This window comes from Capra hircus, chromosome 20, assembly GCF_001704415.2.
Source record: "Capra hircus breed San Clemente chromosome 20, ASM170441v1, whole genome shotgun sequence".
NCBI lineage: Eukaryota > Metazoa > Chordata > Mammalia > Artiodactyla > Bovidae > Capra > Capra hircus.
In genome coordinates, this window is record NC_030827.1 from 23,406,865 (window position 1) to 23,427,200 (window position 20,336).

The 20,336-nt window shown below is 35.0% G+C and overlaps 1 protein-coding gene across 1 annotated transcript in view; it reads right to left on the reverse strand.

The window, feature by feature from the left end:
• Window positions 979–20,336, reverse strand: part of DDX4 (DEAD-box helicase 4) — a 73,363-nt gene continuing 54,005 nt past the window's right edge. Inside the window, exons 18-23 of the mRNA XM_005694694.3 lie at window positions 19,436–19,602; window positions 14,986–15,131; window positions 5,057–5,156; window positions 4,012–4,282; window positions 2,629–2,739; window positions 979–1,677 (exon numbers count right to left, since the gene is read on the reverse strand). Coding sequence (XP_005694751.1) covers window positions 1,591–1,677; window positions 2,629–2,739; window positions 4,012–4,282; window positions 5,057–5,156; window positions 14,986–15,131; window positions 19,436–19,602 — 882 coding nt within the window. The 3' untranslated portion in view covers window positions 979–1,590. The remainder of the gene's footprint in view (window positions 1,678–2,628; window positions 2,740–4,011; window positions 4,283–5,056; window positions 5,157–14,985; window positions 15,132–19,435; window positions 19,603–20,336) is intronic.

A 20,336-nucleotide genomic window follows, 5' to 3' on the forward strand; every position in this document is an offset into this window, starting at 1 on the left:
TTAATGATTTATTAAGAATTTCTTATAATCTAGACATGTAAGTTTTTTTCCCTTCTTCCCTCTTTTTTAAAAAAATTATTATTCTTTATTTTAATTGGAGGCTAATTACTTTACAATATTGTGGTGGTTTTTGCCATACATTCATATGAATCAGCCATGGGTGTACATGTGTTCCCCATCCTGACCCTCCCTCCCACCTCTCTCCCCATCCCATCCCTCAGGGTCATCCCAGTGCACCAGCCCTGAGCATCCTGTCTCATGCATCAAACCTGGACTGGCAATCTATTTCACATATGATAATATACATGTTTCAGTGCTATTCTCTCAAATCATCCCACCCTTGCCTTCTCCCACAGAGTCCAAAAGTCTATTCTTTATATCTGTGTCTCTTTTGCTGTCTTGAATACAGGGTCATCATTACCATCTTTCTAAATCCATATATATGCATTAATATACTGTATTGGTGTTTTTCTTTCTGACTTACTTCACTCTGTATAATAGGCTCCAGTTTCATCCACCTCATTAGAACTGATTCAAATGCATTCTTTTTAATAGCTGAGTAATATTCCATTGTATATATGTACCACAGCTTTCTTATCCATTTGTCTGCCGATGGACATCTAGGTTGCTTCCGTGTCCTGGCTATTGTAAACAGTGCTGCGATGAACATTGGGGTACATGTAGACACAGTAAGTTTAAGATATGTAATGGTAAGTGAAAAAAAGTTTTCACCCTCAATATTAAAATATCAAAAAGTTAATTATGGCACGAGTGAACAACACTGTTTCTGTTGATATAGTTTGAGCTCAAAGAATGATTTTCATTACTGCATCTGTGCATTAATGTATATTTTTGGATATTCAATTGATATAAGACTTTTCACTTCATTGATTTCATAAGACTCAAATAAAATTTCAAAATACAAGAGTTGAGAACTATAATCTATAACAAGAAAAATTAAAAGTGCTGTTGGAAAACTTAGGGGGGAAAGAGTTTCATCCTTTATTTTTAAGGAGAAGTCTGTATATTATAAATACAAACAGTTGTATCATTGAGTACAGAGTTCACGTTGCAAACATTCAAGCATGTTCATCACATATCTGATGATATAAAATCAAAATTGCTTTTAAAAGCTTGTCTTTCACTGTTTCTATCATGAAAATCATGTCATTACATTTCAGTGACACACTATTGTTTAAAGGCTCCTTTTAAGTAAAAATAGAACCCAATAATTTTTAACCTAAAGTGTATCCTATAATCCTGTTCGCTGTAGGATCAATAAACACTATACTAAGACATTGCATTTAGACATGAAATATGTCTAAAACCCTTGAAGAATACAATAGAAATAGGCAAGACATTTAGAATGCTTTAATCTTTCTGGTTAACACCATTTGTATTAGTAATTGCAATGCTGTAACTTTTAGCATTTCACATAACTAGTCAGTAAAGATTTTTTTTAAGGGTGGGAGTAAGAACAGAAGGATAGGAGATGCAAGGTTTTATACTTCTGTTTTAAGAACTCAAAAATCAAAACTACTTTCTTCTCTGCATCAAAACTGTACCACAAACTTGCAGGTTGTTTTCGTTTTAATCCCATGACTCATCATCTACTGGATTAGGAGCTTGTGATGAAGAAAACCCTGCTGTGTTCAAAGAGCTCTTGCCGTGGTAATTCTTAAAAAACAAACAAACAAACAAACAAACAAACATTTAATTCTATGCACCATTAAAGTTACACTACCTAGACTGATAGCAAGGACTCAAGCTTTCTACCATTTCTTCCCCAAACAAAAAATTTCATTCTCACTGAATCCAATTCATTTGAAAAAAGGTCCATATCAACCTAGGAAGTTTAAATTGCACAGAGTATTTAAAGAAAAAATGTAAGCCAATAGTTTTGGCAAATGGAAAAACAAAGCTCTTCACTTCAACGAATAAGCATAAATACTTAATGACCAGTATGTCCATTGTTTCTGTATAAAAATTATGTTGCCTAGAAACTGACACAATAGAAAAGATATGCAATCACACTGCTATTAGTTTGTCTTACTTAATAATGTGGTCAGAATTCAAAAAATAAAGAATTACTACAAAAATCTCAAAAGATACCAAATTAGAATTTAAAATGGGAAAGGAAGGTGTTTGAGCATAAATCTTAATTTCCTCCCCTTTAATACCAAAACTATATATGTACATAAAATGAGTTTGATCAAGCTCTGGGAGTTGTTAATAGACAGGGAAGCCTGGCGTGCTGCAGTCCATGGGGTTGCAGACAGTTGGACATGACTGAACTTAACTGATGGAGATATATATGAGGAAGACATTGTCATAACGGTTAAATGTTACAAAAGATGTAAAATGAAAATTTATCACTAATTCTGAACAGTATATTTTGAGGCAAAATATTTTCTGACATTAAAAATGATGTATGTTTGACAGCAAATATAGGTCAACCAAAGATAATAAACTTGTTTGTGTTAAAAAAAAATTTAGAGAAACATTAATCTTCCAGGCATGAAAATAATGGCTTAAGTTATTGTTATAGTTACTTTACAATATTAAGCACAACATTTATAAAGAGTAAATAACTAAAAGCCAATTTCTAAATTTTCCCCCTCAACTAACCTTTCTAGTATCGACTGATGCAAACACATTTCCTCTTGCATTACCACTGAAGCCAGGACCATACGTACTAAAGGCAATTTCTTCTAACCATGCAGGAACATCCTGTTGAGCCTTAAAAAAAAAAATTAACTTCATAAACAACATGCATAAAGTCTCAAAAGATTCACGTTTACTTTTCCTTCGAAAAAGCAAGAGTTCCAGAAAAACATCTACTTTTGCTTTATTAACTACACCAAAGCCTTTGATTATGTAGATCACAACAAACTGGAAAATTCTTCAAGAGATGGGAATACCAGACCACCTGACCTGCCTCCTGAGAAATCTGTATGCAGGTCAAGAAGCAACAGTTAGTACTGGACATGGAACAACAGACTGGTTCCAAATAGGGAAAGGAGTATGTCAAGGCTGTATATCATCACCCTGCTTATTTAATTTATATGCAGAGTACATCATGCAAAATGCTGGGCTGGATGAAGCACAAGGTAGAATCAAGATTGCCCAGAGAAATATCAATAACCTGAGATATGCAGATGACACCACTCTTATGGCAGAAAGCGAAGAAGAACTAAAGACCCTCTTGATGAAAGTGAAAGAAGAGAGTGAAAAAGTTGGCTTAAAGCTCAACATTCAGAAAACTAAGATCATGGCATCCAGTCCCATCAATTCAGGGCAAACAGATGGGGAAACAATGGAAACAGTGAGAGACTTTATTTTTCTGGGCATCAAAATCACTGCAGATGATGACTACAGCCATGAAATTAAAAGATGCTTGCTCCTTGGAAGAAAAGCTATGACCAACCTAGACAGCACATTAAAAAGCAGAGACATTATTTTGCCAACAAAGGTCTATCTAGTCAAAGCTATGGTTTTTTTAGTAGTCATGTATGGATGTGAGAGTTGGACTTTAAAGAAAGCTGAGCACAGAATAATTGATGTGTTTGAACTGTGATGTTGCAGAAGACTCTCGAAAATCTCTTGGACTGCAAGGAGATATAACCAGTCAATCCTAAAGGAAATCAGTCCTGAATATTCATTGCAAGGACTTATGCTGAAGCTGAAGCTCCAATACTCTGGCCACCTGATGCAAAGAACTGACTCATTGGAAAAGACCCTGATATCGGCAAAGATTGAAGACAGGAGGAGAAGGGGACGACAGAGGATGAGATGGTTGGATGGCATCACTAACTCGATGGACATGAGTTTGAGTAAGCTCTGGGAGTTGGTGATGGACAGGGAAGCCTGGTATATGCAGTCCATGGGGTTGCAAAGAGTCAGACACGACTGAGCAACTGAACTGAACTGAAAATCCATACATATAAAATGTCTGCTTTCAATGACAAGGTAAGAACACTATCCATTCAGTTTTAAAAATTAAAAACTTACATCTGATAGCACTTTCACTAGAGGCTGTGCTAAATGGCTATCTGATTCCAGATCAAAAAAGGAAATAGCTCTGCCAGTATTTCCACAACGACCAGTACGCCCAATTCGATGAACATATTCATCAATGGTAGAAGGAAGATCAAAATTAATAACATGCTGAACATTTTCAATATCCAGCCCTCGGGCAGCTACTGAAGTAGCAACAAGAACAGGGCACTTTCCACAGCGGAAATCTCCAAGAGCTTGCTCTCTTTCTCTCTGTTCACGATCACTTGAAAGAAAACAAAGCATGTATTAGAACAGCCCTTCAGAAAATTATTAAAGAGATCCATTAAAGTTCAACGGATAGATTTGTTTTTAATAACAGTTAAAAAAATAGCAACAGTTAACATTAATGTCTACTTCTTACATACAAAGTATTATACTAATTTATTTTAAGTCATCATTTAATTCTTACAATAATACTTTGAGGTTAGGATGAATAACCCCGTTTGCAGATGAAGTAAGGTGACAGCTAATACCTACAGCCAAACTACAGACTCAAATACAACAAACATCAAATCTTACCCACTAATAAACTGTTTCTAGTTTTGACAAAAAATACACAACTAGTTGATCAAATGCTTTCTCAAAAACTACTGATTTTTTTAAAAGTATAATCTCTGAATTCTACATATTTACTGATTAATATTTTAGATCTCTTAGTAAAGTGCCAATGAAGTTGTGTTAATATGACATTTTTGAGGGAGGACTCCAGTGAAAAGAATATCAAGCACTGGATAGATTTAGCTGAATAAACACCTAGATCTAAGAATCAGAGAGACTTTAGGTGAGATTGCTTGACAATCATAATGAGGAACTTAAAATACTTCTAACTCACCCATCCCTGTCACTTGGTTCTTATAAAAACTTAAAGATGAAGAATAATAGTTAGATTTTGAGATCCTAATTCCAGGATTTTTTACTAGTTAAATATACCAACATTTCTTAACAAATGACAAATAGAACTTACTTCCTTATTAGGAAATCATAATAATCTACTCACCCATGAATACTTGTTGTTGATATTTTTTCTTGACAAAGAAAAGTGGCAATAAAATCTGCTTTTTTCTTAGTTTCAACAAAGACCATAGTTCTTTCATCACCTACAAGACAATGAAACATTCAAACTACAAAATCAGGAAAAGAAAAAAAAGCATAGAGTGAGTAGGAAACTGTCTTATCCACCACTGTATTCCCAGCACCTAGACTCAGGCCTGATAGGTAAGAGCAATTCAAATATTTCCTGAGTGGATAAATGTCAAAGACAGAGAGACAAGCACTTTTTCCTACTTTATGACTGAAAAAAGGAAAAAAAAGAAAAGCATCCACTTGTCCTTTGCCTTCATAGGCCAACCAATAAGTAGAGACTTCAGTTCAGTTCAGTTCAGTCGCTCAGTCGTGTCCAACTCTTTGCAACCTCATGAATCGCAGCACACCAGGCCTCCCTGTCCATCACCAACTCCCAGAGTTCACTCAGACTCACATCTATTGAGTCAGTGATGTCATCCAGCCATCTCATCCTCTGTCGTCCCCTTCTCCTCCTGCCCACAATCCCTCCCAGCATCAGAGTCTTTTCCAATGAATCAACTCTTCACATGAGGTGGCCAAAGTACTGGAGCTCCAGCTTCAGCATCATTCCTTCCAAAGAAATCCCAGGGCTCATCTCCTTCAGAATGGACTGGTTGGATCTCCTTGCAGTCCAAGGGACTCTCAAGAGTCTTCTCCAACACCACAGTTCAAAAGCATCAATTCTTCGCACTCAGCCTTCTTCACAGTCCAACTCTCACATCCATACATGACTACTGGAAAAACCATAGCCTTGACTAGATGGACCTTAGTCAGCAAAATAATGTCTCTGCTTTTGAATATGCTATCTAGGTTGGTCATAACTTTTCTTCCAAGGAGTAAGCGTCTTTTAATTTCATGGCTGCAATCAGGGAAAGATAAATGGTATCTACCTGCCAACTCTTAGCAGTTCCTAATTTGGCTCAGGCCCTTCATTTTCCTCTCTATAAATAAATGCCTTTGTTCTTCCCATGGTTATAGAATCTTTTATTCTACCTTGACTGCCAGAGGCATTCATAATCATTGCATTCAACCCAGGGCTGACAAACTCTACAATATTCTATGTTTCAACATTATCTCAATTTAATCCCCCTTAATCCCCAAAGTATCTTTTATATATAGATAGATAGATATATAAGATATTATCTCAGGGTCTTAACACATTAAAGAATATTTACTTGTTAGCTTAGTTAATTGGTTTAAATATAAGCATGAGCCAGAGACTTTTCCACACCAAGAAATTTTCTATAAAATATTAGAGACGAAAGATAATAATCTATATCCTGAATAGAAGTAACAAGGTGTTACTTTTCATAATCTCATTCCCCTGTGTCCCTATCAGCTGTCTCCATTTATTCAACAAACATTTAGCACCCTGTAGATGCCAGTGTCTATTCTAGATACTGAAAACACAGCAAATAAAACAAAGCACCTACACTCATTGTGGAAAGGTAAATAACAAATACGATGCATTAAGTCTAAAAAAGAAAAAGTTTAGCAGAATAAAGGGCCAGATGGGTTTATGCACCCTCTCCAATTAGATGACATCTGGGGACAGATATTACTAAACAAGTGAACTATTCAGATATCTGAGGAAACAGCATTATAGGTCAGTGAAAGTGAAGTCGCTTCAGTCGTGTCTGACTCTTTGCGATCCCATGGACTATAGCCCACCAGGATCCTCCTTCCATGGGATTCTTCAGGCAAGAATACTGGAGTGGGTTGCCATTTCCTTCTCCAGGGGATCTTCCCAACCCAGGGATCGAACCCAGGTCTCCCACATTGCAGGTAGACACTTTAACCTCTGAGCCACCAGGGAAGCTCATTATAGGTCAGAGGTAAGAACAAATATAAAGGTTCTAAGGTATAGGTCTTCTTTATGTGATCCAAAAAAAAAAAAAAAACAGAAAAGAGGTCCCCATCTGGTTTTTACATTCTAGGCAGAGGGAATACCAAGAACAAAGGCAATGAGGTAGGACCATGTCTGGTACATGTGGGGAAGAGTAATGAGCAAAGTGCAGCTAGAATAGGGTGAGCAATGGAGAGCAGTAGGATTTGGAGAGGGATAATGGAAGCCATTTCATGAAGTGCCCTGAAATCCACTGAAAGATCTTTACTTTGAGGACGGAAGCCATTGGGTTTGGAGAAAAGTAGCAGATATGATCTTTGTTTTAACTTAGCAACTGATGGGTTCTGATACAGTTTGATGCTAGACAGAAACAGAGGACTCTGCTGATAGATCAGATATGTACACTGGAGAAAGAAATCAAAGATGCCTCATATTTTTGTGTCTGAACAACTGGAGCGAGTGTTAGTCACTCAGTCATGTCTGATTGATTCTTTGTGACCCCATGGACTATAGCCCACCAGGCTGCTCTGTCCCTGGAATTCTCCAGGCAAGATACTGAATGGAACTTCCTAAGTGAGACAGTAGGACTGCAAGAAAGGAAGGTTTTAGAGGTGATATTTAATCTCAGATATCAGACAACAAGGTAGGAGATCAAGAGAATGACTGATTCCTACAGTAATAAATGAGTTATATCCTTGAGACACAGTCATTTTATTAATGAGTAATGATTTTATGTTTTATCAAAAATTATCTTTCAACAGTTTTGGAGATCATCCATCAAGATGCCCAATGCCAAAACTGATTCATTTGATATAGTCAGGTACATAATACTACTATGCAGCTTAAAGACTTGACCTCATCTTTTCCTGGTTCCCCAGTGTGAATCCCAAAATGGTAATAAAAATTTAACTCCGCTGACACTTTCTCTGTTTTTTCCTCTACTAAAAATTTCGGATTTTTTTCTAGTTCAGGTAATAAGCTATAACCCTTCAGTGGCAGAGATAATGAAAATTTAGTTTTATGATCAGACCATTTTGTGATCTTTGTAAATGGATTAATGAATTATAATTATTTATTCTGTGAGGTGAAAAATAATACAGAATTCATCTTGTCAGCTTATTTTGTCTATTAGTCCATTGTGAACTAAAATTAAGAATCTGAAAAGAATTTTAGCTCTGGTACCCAAATTGCAATTTTTTTCTATTTCTGTGTACATTCTTGACCTACGGCTTAAGCAACAGAACTGAAGTTATCAGTCTTTATGTAGCTATAATTCAGAAAGGGGTTTATCTACCACTGTATATAATCATTATGTTAATACTCTATGGACAAGTAAAAGTCTCTTAAAGGAGCTCAATTCTGACTGGTTTACACAGATAAATTAGAGAATTTATAGAAATCCATAATTCTAAAAACTATGATTCTAAACATTCCAGAAATCTAAAATTCCCAGAAAATAGAGAAACTGACTCATAATATTTTAACTATTGGAGAAGGAAATGGGAACCCACTGCAGTATTCTTGTCTGGAGAATCCCATGGACAGAGGAGCCTAGCAGGCCATGGTTCATAGGGTCGCAGAGTCGGACACAACTGAAGCAACTAAGCACGCACTCCAACTATATCAAATTAAAAACTCTTCCTATAGCAACTAAGCAGAAATATTTTAAGATTCCAAGTTCTCATAAATTAAGTGAAACTTTTGATAAGTAAGACTAACTTAATAACTTTGGTTTTAAAAATACGCATGTCCTTCCTCCAATTTATCAGTGTTAAGTAGAAAACAAACATATCTTATTTTACTTGGGTTTTTCTTAATGTATGAAGATCTGCCAATCAAATTAATATTCTCCATAATGTTTAAGTGTATGAAAATGTAAATCTGTGTTCAACTAAACTAACTATTCAACATTATCTACTGTTTTGCATACTGTCATCTAGAAGATAACTTCCAAGATCTTTGGCTTTAGGTTACGTTAAAATAGCAGACTATACTGAGTTAATTAAACTGATAATCACTGAATATAGGATAGAATTTGCTTGTTATTTTTCATATATTATAGAGAGGCAATATCTTTGAGTCATAACAAGGAAGATACTCAATTTTGCTACTTTAAATGTAAAAGGATATGTATGGTGTAGAAAGTAGTATAGAAAGTTCATGAGTTCTGGTAGTCAGCCTCAATGTCTCTGTATGGTATCTCTCAACTATTCATCCCTGACTCGTTTCCTCTATGAAACAGAAGTGAACTTTGGTTAAAAGCAATAATTAACATAAGTGGTTGAGACTGTACTAGGAGTAATATTGACCAAGAAATATAAACTGTTTTTGCATTTATTTTTCAAGGAAAGAAAAAGTAAAATTTCCCTAAAGTTACAGCTCTCAAAATTTTGGTCTGACTCTTTTAAACTCAAAAAATTACCAACAATCCCAAAGAGTTTTAGCTACATGGGTTGTAACAACATTTACCACCCTAAAAACTAAAACCAAAAAAAAATTTAAATATTTACTGGAACATTCTGCATGTTAAAATTAAAGATTTTAAAATTTTAAAAATAAAAAAATAAATAAAAATTAAAATAAAAATAAAAATAAAAACATTGAGGTAACACCAAAAAAAAAAATAATTTCAGTATAATTATGAAAATTGTTTTTACCTCACAGACTCCTTGAGAGCATCTCAGGGACCCTGAGAGAGATTCATTTTGTCCTGAAGTGTCAGTTTGCTCCAGAATATGAAAAATGCACAATAAAAGATAAAACGTGGAAACTGAATTTTATACTAGTTTATAATATGTGAGTCTTTAAAAAAAAAAGCTATGTGCTTGTGTTAAGTCTCTTCAGTGGTGTCCTATTCTTTCAACACCATGAACGGGCTAGCCCACAAGGCTCCTCTATCTATGGGATTCTCCAGGCAAGAATACTGGAGTGGGCTGCCATGCCCTCCTCCAGGGGGCATCTACCTGACCTAGGGATCGAACCCACATCTCCTGCGTATCCTACATTGAAGGTATCCTGTGTACCACTGAGCCACTGGGAAAGCCACCCCCCCTCAACAAAAATAAGGATGAAATGTGTTAAAATTTTAACAAATTCAATCAATTTGCATGGAGCTATTTCCTGATTTACTGTTTAATGCCTTTACTTATAATATGAAAGGTTCTTCTTTCTCTTCTTATAATCAACCTATATAGCAGAGAATCTTTTGACTTTATTATGTCTTTGGTTGTTTAAAGAGAGAAAGACCTTTATGAAAGAGCTATTGTCTTGATAACCACATTACCGTCTACTCATTTTTAAATGCTTTGTCACTTCAATTAAATTACTATCTAAGAAGTAAGTAATCTTACACTAGTAAAATGTTCAACTCTCCTCTGACAACTTCTGATTTTGTTTTTTTAATATCAGACTATAAATTTAGACCTAACAGAAATGGAAGATACTAAGAAGAGGTGGCAAGAATACACAGAAGAACTGTACAAAAAAGATCTTCATGACCCAGATAATCATGATAGTGTGATCACTCACCTAGAGCCAGACATCCTGGAATGTGAACTCAAGTGGGCCTTAGGGAAGCATCACTATGAACAAAGCTAGTGGAGGTGATGGAATTCCAGTTGAGCTATTTCAAATCCTGGAAGATGATGCTGTGAAAGTGCTGCACTCAATATGCCAGCAAATTTGGAAAACTCAGCAGTGGCCACAGGACTGGAAAAGGTCAGTTTTCATTCCAATCCCAAAGAAAGGCAATGCCAAAGAATGCTCAAACTACCGCACAATTGCACTAATCTCACACGCTAGCAAAGTAATGCTCAAAATTCTCCAAGACAGGCTTCAGCAGTACAGGAACTGTGAACTTCCAGATGTTCAAGCTGGTTTTAGAAAAGGCAGAGGAACCAGAGATCAAATTGCCAACAACCTCTGCATCATCGAAAAAGCAAGAGAGTTCCATAAAAACATCTATTTCTGCTTTACTGACTATGCCAAAGCCTTTGACTGTGTGGATCACAATAAACTATAGAAAATTCTGAAAGAGATGGGAATACCAGACCACCTGACCTGCCTCTTGAGAAACCTACATATATGCAGGTCAGGAAGCAACAGTTAGAACTGGACATGGAACAACAGGCTGGTTCCAAATAGGAAAAGGAGTACATCAAGGTCATATATTGTTACCCTGCTTATTTAACTTATATGCAGAGTACATCATGAGAAACACTGGGCTAGAGGAAGCATAAGCTGGAATCAAGACTGCCAGAAGAAATATCAATAACCTCAGATATGCAGATGACACCACCCTTATGGCAGAAAGTGAAGAGGAACTAAAGAGCCTCTTAATGAAAGTGAGAGTGAAAAAGTTGGCTTAAAGCTCAACATTCAGAAAACGAAGATCATGGCATCTGGTCCCATCACTTCATAGCAAATAGATGGGGAAACAGTGGAAGCAGTGGCTGACTTTATTTTTTCTGGGCTCCAAAATCACTGCAGATGGTGACTGCAGCCATGAAATTAAAAGATGGTTACTCCTTGGAAGGAAAATTATGACCAACCTAGACAGCATATTAAAAAGCAAAGACATATCTTTGTCAACAAAGGTCTGTCTAGTAAAGGCTATGGTTTTTCCAGTGGTTATGTATGGATGTGAGAGTTGGACTATAAAGAAAGCTGAGTGCCGAAGAATTGATTTTTTTTTTTTTTAAGAATTGATGTTTTTGAACTGTGGTGTTGAAGAAGACTCTTGAGGGTCTCTGGGACTGCAAGGAGATCCAATCAGTCCTTCCTAAAGGAGATCAGTCCTGGGTGTTCATTGGAAGGACTGATGTTGAAGCTGAAACTCCAATACTTTTGCCACCTAATGTGAAGAGCTGACTCACTGGAAAAGTCAGATTTTCCTGACTTTTCCTGATGCTGGGAAAGATTGAGGGCAGGAGGAGAAGGGGATGACAGAGGATGAGATGGCTGGATGGCATCACCAACTCAATGGACATGGGTTTGGGTAGAATACGGAAGTTGGTAATGGACAGGGAGGCCTCGTGTGCTGCGGCTCATGGGGTCACAAAGAATAGGACACAACTGAACGACTAAACGGAACTGATAAATTTAGAAGAAGAAATCCACCTAAACTACTTCTTGGATTTCTCAAATAACCCCAGGGAAAAGAAAGGCCTTTTATTTCACCATATAAAATAAAAAAGAGGCTAAAAATAATTAAGCTTGTATAGTATGTTATTACTTTTAGGAGTTGCGTGGTAAGAATTGTTTTATCAGAAGACATTAAGCTTTCCCTAGGTTGAAATGCATAGGTAAAATGTTATTCATACATTTCAAAACTGCTTACTTTATGAGAAGTCCCTAGAATTAGGTAAATTCTCTTGCTGTTCATAGTATTTTTTTTAAACTTCAGGAGAAACACTGACAAAGACACTTATGAAACAACTCTAAACAGGTTTTCTGTATATTTCAGAGGCTTGGAGGTACACTGCTTCATACAACCAAATTTGTTTGTAGATTTATTCTTACTTTCAGCCTTCGTCAGATCTTCTGTATTTAACAATGATCACTAATAACCACAATCATTCTCTGTCAACTACAGACAGTTTCTGTTTTGTTTTGATGCTTGTCCAAAGACTTTCTATAAACCAGAGAATTTCTATCATAGTGAAGAAGAACAGACTCCAAGTCTTGTGGGAAAGGGCTGTTTCAGGCACTTCAAACTATTAATACCTCAAGGTAAAAGGCTGTAAACTGACATTCTGACAACCTGCAAAGATCACTGGATTGAGGATAATTTCTAAAACTGTTTATAGTCCAAAAGCAGATGGAACCTGCTGACAGATTCAATGAAACAAGAATCAATTACATTAAAAATCTGGGGAAATTTAGAAGAGAGGAATTCACGTAAATTTCTAGGTACTGTAAATGGTATATGAAAAGTATCTTAGACTTAGTTTCCTATTCTTCAGAGACCTTTACAACTTCAATCTCAGATTTCTTATGAAAACTATCTAGAAGTTAATTTTGTGACTTTCATAGTTGTTCAATATTGTACGGCTCTAGATTCGTGAAACAAACTTGAGAGGTCTTTGTTATGAAACAGTCTTGCTGCACCTATGAAAACAGGCCAAACATAATGAGACCAGCCTTTCTTTGATCAAGAGTAATCTGAGATTATTGTGACTATTTGAGAATACAGGTTGTCAGAAAAAACTGTTGAAGACTCTGAAATGAGCAAAGCCGATACTGACTAGCATACCCTTCAAGGTTGTCTGTACCTTTTACTACCTTTGTTTTATACCTCTCCTGCAACTGAGAGCAATGAAAATGATTCTTATTGTTAAAAATACAAATGAAAATCTTCCCTCAAATGTAACAGATTACTACACTTTGTGGACATTGATCAATTTTGCATCTATTTATAAATTCATCTTAGTCTTCCTGATATCCTACACATAAATGCGTTCTTTGAATTCTCCTCTGAACTGGCTATAACATTTTACTAGTTTCCTTTGTAATTAATGAGCTCAATAAAATCTTTTACACCTGTTCATTTAAAATAATGAAAAAGGCAGTTGGTATATACTATGAAATAATGAAACCTATACATTTTAAAAGCAGAAGAGGAAAGCTACCAGATTTAAGTTAATGATTAGAAAAAGAGCAATTTATATGAACAAAAATATGTAAAATATGATATACAGCATAACATTTCTATGCAAAGTAAAAAGAAACCAAGAATAATAAATTATGAACTACAAACATTTAACCTTTCAAATAATACAGAAGTATACCAACAGTGTTACATGCTGACTTCAAAGGTTTCCCAAAGAGAAACCAGCACTTTTGAAACACTATCTTCAGCAGAATTATTCTCAAACTTCATTCCATAAATTCATACATAAAAAGTCTTAAGATAATTATACTAGAAATTTGCTCTAACTTCAGCAAAACCATGTGTTACTTATCTCCTGTTGCATTTGGAACTTCAATTTATACTGGGCAAGTTATTTGAAATCTCTGTATTTCAGTGCCCTCAACTTTAAAATGAGGGTAACAAACCCTACCCTCAGAAGTGGTTTTGAGAATTAAATGAGTGACACATGTAGAATAATCAGAATAATATATGGCCCACAACAATTACTATTTTTATTTTGCATGCAACAGTACATGCTATGAAACATATCATGAAATAAAACTAATAACATTTTTCAAACTCAAGATGAATACTTGGTTTCTAAAAGTTTTTTTTTATATAAAACTCAGAAAAAACTGAAGACTAGAAGCCTTTTAAAAGCATTTCTAAATCAACTTCTTCTTACTGTTGGAAATTAGACAGCTTTTTTTATTCCCCATTCCTAACACTGACTTCAAACTGAAACAGGCACTTAAAATGGAGGATGAGGAGAAAGGATCCATATGATACATTTAGCCTGTGAGGCAACAAAAAAATATTAAAATGGCCATATTATAAAGTTTTATTTCTAGGAATAAACTAAAGCTATCTCAATCAAAGAAATATAACTTTCCATAAAAACTGGCTTTTTTGAAGGGAGGGCTAGAGATTCTCATTGTAAGGAACAGAATTAGACCTTTAAAGTCCCTTCTAGCTCCAAAATTCTTTGAATATATGAATATAGGAAGCCTTAGAGAGCAAAAGCTTGGAATTAGAAATACAACAAAGATCTTACTTTTAGTGGAGTAAATAGAGCTTGATGTAAAAATATGTTACTAATCCTTTCTATTTTCTAAAACAGGAACATATATATTTTTGCTGGAATAATTTTTGGTTCAAGCATTGTTAAAGTCTTAAACTCTTCCTATTTTTTTTAACATTTATGGAGGAGAAAGGTCTATACTGCTATATAATTTACCAGAAAATCAAATCATAAGAAAAAGAACTTTAGAGGAAAAAGAAACAGTGAAAACTTACTTAACTCATGACAAATAATGCTTAAAGTCATTTCTAGAAGTAACTTTTTTAAAAATCAAAATCATGACAAAAGATAATCAACATAAGATACCTATGTTTCGTAGAATTTCAACAAGTTTTTCTCTTTTTGAGTACTGGCCAACTTGAAGAATGGTCTGCTGAACATCTCTACATGCTCCACCCACTTGTCCAACAGCAACAAACAAATAATTCGACTTTAAAAACTCCCCAGCCAACCTTGAAAGACAAAAGAGTATTCCTTAACTTATTCTCTTCCATCAATACTAATAATATTCACTGAATTCCCGCAAGTGTTACTTCAACATTTATAAGCCAGATTATAACATTTATAAGCCAGATTATAGCAGTCATAATAAGAGATGGTAGATATTATATCACCCAAGTATCACTTTCAAATATCATTGTAAAATGTTAGCATTTTGCAAAACACTTATTACGAATAAAAAGTCTGTGTCAAATGATGGGTAATTTCAAGTGGAGCCCTGACCACATGAAACTATATAAAATGTGTATACAACAAAAGTATGCTAAACTATCAGACTACAACAAGCAGGAATTTTTTAATTAAAGATTAATTCCTTCAAAAAAAAAAAAGATTAAAATGCAAACCAACAGCAAAAATTCTGTTCTTCATTCAATGGCTTCATATATGTTATTTATAAAAGTTGTTTCCTGAAAATATGAGCTGTTAAATTAGTATATTCTAAATGAACTATAATATTCTGAGCAAACCAGACCTTAAGTCAATGCTTTTCACATCATGACAAACATACAAAATGATAATATCTGTAGGGCATTACTGGTGAAAAAAATGAGACCAGTTGAACAGACTAGGGGCTAGGCCACACCAAGCTGCAGATGATCTCCCCAAAGTTTGAGGGTACCAGCATCCTGACACTCACACAACTCACGGACAACATATAATGAAGAAGCCCTGCTTTAGATCACAGAAACATGAGGTGGGGAGAAGGGGAATTGCCAATTACAGAGAAAGTTTGGGAGGGAAAAAGAGGAGGTCATGGAGCAGTCTTCCTCTCTCCTACATAGCAATCTCTTACTTTCTAGTCATTTCCTAGCATATTAAGAAAATAGTTCAAACTCCGCATATCTAGAATCTTAATAAATCACTGCTGCTTCTTTTTCATCTGCTCTCTTATCATAAAAGAAAAACTTCTTGTTCATACACTACTTCTAGAGTCAAGAACCCTTTCATCCAGGCACAAACCTTGACATTATCTAAAATTCTTAATTATCAATCATCCTTTACACTCATTAAAATATATACTGAGTGCCTCATGTGAGGCATATGTGGTATAAGGTACTATGTGTATAAAGATGAATATGATGATCTCTGCCTGTGTTCCTCATATCAAACAGCATAAATATAGCTATATAAAAGCAATTACTATAATTTAAAAATATTTTATTAGTTTAATATTTACATATTTTAATTATTTAATGTTTTACTATAGTAAGCTAGTGCTACAATATTTAACAGCAATTTAACCTTACTATATTACAAGAAAACTGAAAAGTGTTTTAAATAGTTTCTTTCACAAGATAGAGGGTTACTTTATAAGACTGGCAGGAAATGGATGAAATGATGTCTATTAAGAGTCTTCAAGTTTAAACCTTTATCTAAAGAAGCAGCAAGCAAGAACATGAAATAGTGATGACTAAGGAAAAGCACTCTGTGCAGAAGGAAAGAAGAAATAAGGATAAATCATGAAGAGGAACAGAATTTGGCTTGCGTAGCCAATAGGAAATACTCTAAATAAGCCAGAAAAACATCATTACAAGGAATAAAGTGGCAAATGAGGCAAAAATTGTCATGTACAAAAGCATTTAAAAGTTGGTTAGTCTGTGGAAATGAAAAGACATGGGAGAATTTATTTTAAATACATGGTGATAAAGATCAGACTTAGTTTTGCAATTTTAACAGCCCCAAAGTCAAACTGCAGACATATTAGAAAGCTACTATCAATGAAGAGAGGGGAACTGAAAAGGACCTAAAATAATGGTAAACAGAGAAGAAACTAACAAATTTGCAATATTTTAGAGATAACTGCCAAGTTGAATACTTTTGAAGGGCGAAGTTAAAGGAATATGAGGGAGGAATCAACATGCTTCAAACGACTCTGGTTTCAAAAGACCTTGATGCCAACAAGGAAAATTGGAAAGAAAAAAGAGGGAGTTGAAGAAGAGGTTCAGTTTTGTACCTGATGAACATGAGTTACTGGTAATTCATCTAAGAGGAAACATAATCCTGAAGAGTTAAATCTAAAAGTCTGAAGCTGAGGAAAAGGATTAAGCATACAAGTAATAATCAGGCTGTTTGTTTTTTTATATTAACTTATACAAGTTAATACATTAACTTACACAAGTTCTTCATGTATTTTGAATATTAACCCCTCATTGAACATATTGTTTACAAATATCTTCTCCCAATCAGTACACTGTTTTTGGGTTTCTTCATGATCTCTTTCATAGTGTAAGATGAACAACCCAATTTTTTTAAATGGGCAGAGGTCCTGAATAGACATTTTCCCAAAGAAGACATACAGATGGCCAATAGGCATATGAAAATATGCTCAATAACACTAATCATCAGGGAAAGGCAAATCAAAACTACTATGAGATATCACTGCACACCTGTCAGAATGGCTATTATCAAAAAGACAAGAAATAACAAGGGCTGGCAAGATGTGGAGAAAAGAGAATCCACATGCACTGATGGTGGGAGTGTAAATTGGTACAGCCACTACAGAAAACAGAATGGGCATTTTTCAAAAAATTCAAAATAAAACTACCATAGGAAGCAATTCCACCATTGAGTAAGTATCTGAAGAAAATGAAATCACTAAAATGAAAAGATACATGTATCCCAATGTTCATAGCAGCATTATTTACAATAGACAAGATATAAAAACAACCTAAGTTTCCATCAACAGATGAATGGATAAAGAAGATGTGGAACACACACACACACACACACACACACACACACACACACACACACGATGGAATATTACTCAGCCATAGAAAATAATGAAATTTTGCCATCTTCAATAACATGGATGAATCTGGAGGTAATTATATTTAGTAAAAGAAGTCAGAAAAAAGCAAATACTGTACATTTTCACTTATAAGTGGAATCTAAAAAATAAAACAAAGGAACAAATGTAACAAAACAAACAGACTCAGATATTGAGAATAAACCAATGGTCACCAAAAGGGAGGGGGCCAGGAGAGTAGTAAAAGAGGTGAAGAGGATTGAGTTACAAACTACTAGGTATAAAATAAGTTACAAAGACAGAATGTACAGCATAAGGAACATATTTAACATTTTATAACTTTGTATGCAATATATTCTATAAAATATTAAATTACTAAGTTGTACACTTGAAACTAATAATATTGTAAGTCAACTATACTTCAATCAAAAAATTACAGGTAGTAAGTTTGGGAGAACATACAGGTAGAAATGCAAGCCAAGGATATGGATGCTACAACGGTTTGGGGAATATGCAGAATGTGAAAAATGGACTTCGGATGGAATAATAGGCAATTTGTAACATTTAAAAGCAGAGAGTAAAGCAATCATTCAGTAGGAACCAAAGATCTTTATAGAGTATATGGGTCTGGGAACCAAGGGATCCAAGCTAGAGTGGCCCATTTACCATCATTCCCAGTGACCAACATGGGAAATTGTGCTTACTGCACCTACTACAAGTATTGGAGGTCTTGGTTTCCAAAGGGGCTTCCCTGGTGGCTCAGAGGGTAAAGCGTCTGCCTGCAATGCAGGGGACCTGAGTTCGATTCCTGGGTCAGGAAGATCCCCTGGAGAAGGAAATGGCAACCCACTCTAGTACCCTTGCCTGGAAAATCCCATGGACGGAGGAGCCTGGTAGGCTACAGTCCATGGGGTCGCAGAGTCAGACACGACTGAGCAACTTCACTTAACAGTTCCACCAGAGAAAACAGGAGTTTTACTGAACTGTATAAGTACTTCAGGTTCCCTGTTGCCAAGGGATTAGCAGGCAGAAAGAAGAGTCACCATTCTAGCCGGAATATGTCATGCTAACCTCAGAAGTCACAGACTACACTGTGTATTTATGATACTCAAATATCTGTCAACAATTAGTACATAAATTTCCTAACACAAGTGCAATTCCCCCAAGCTCTATAATTTGGGGTCAAAGAGGCGGCACCACCATAAAAATAATTTCATTTAGTAAGCACTTATTAAATCCTAGCTAGGTGCCACGTGCTCTCATTTTCTCACTCACACAACCACATACACTCTAATAAAATGCGATGCTAATGCAAAGCCAGGAATTAAGGTAAGAAACAAGGAAAAATATAGGAAACTTTTTAGAAATACTTTTACTTTTAAACTATGTTATAATCCTAAATTTTTTAAAAAAGTAAATTTCTCAAGAATAAGATATTCACATTGGTTCTCCTGCTATAAAAGCATTTTAGTACATAGCAGCTACTTCTGAGAAGAAAAAATTTACCTTTGAATTTCTTCTGGAAAAGTTGCACTGAACATAAGGGTCTGACGCTGTTCCTTTGACGGCATTCCTGGGCAGGAAATTAACTTTTTCATCTCTGGTCCAAAACCCATATCCAGCATGCGATCAGCTTCATCCAAAACTAAGTATTTGACTTGTCTGAGACCAATCTTTTAAGATATTTTCAAGGGTTAGAGCAAAGAATGCATACTAGTTAGTATAGTAGTTGATATATTAAATGAAAATATTCTCATCAAGCCTAACTATTAATACATTTTCAAAGATGAAGATTAGAAATCAATGCATACAATGATGAGACTACTGTTACGGTTAGGTAATAGTATTAGTATTCATTTCAGTTCTCAATTTTGTCTTATGTTATAAAACATTTCATAAAACTGAAAGAAATCAAAACATTTAGATCAGTATTACACAATAGACCTTTCTGTAATTACTTAAAAATTCTATATCTTCACTATTAGCCAGTAGCCATATGCAGCTATTAAGCACTTGAAATGTAGTTAGCGTGCCTTGAAGAACGAATTTTTAATTTTGTATCAGTTAAAATGTAAATATCCACATGTAGCTAGTGACTACTGTATTGGACAGCACATATCTAGACTGCATTATCTGATAAAGTCAGGCTATTCAATGTAAGAAATAAAATTTCTTAATAGCATGACATTATCAAATGGCCTATAACTGACAAATTTATTTCTAACTCCTTTAAACCCTTAATAAATCCCTGATTCTCTAATCACTCAGGAACAACTGGGAAACTTTTCTTACCTATCATGAATACTTAGTGCTAAAAACAGAAGCACATATTTGCAAAAAGAAAACAAGTGATTTTGTTACCCCATGGAAGATGGGAAACAAGGTGGGAAATCAAGGTGAATTTCTC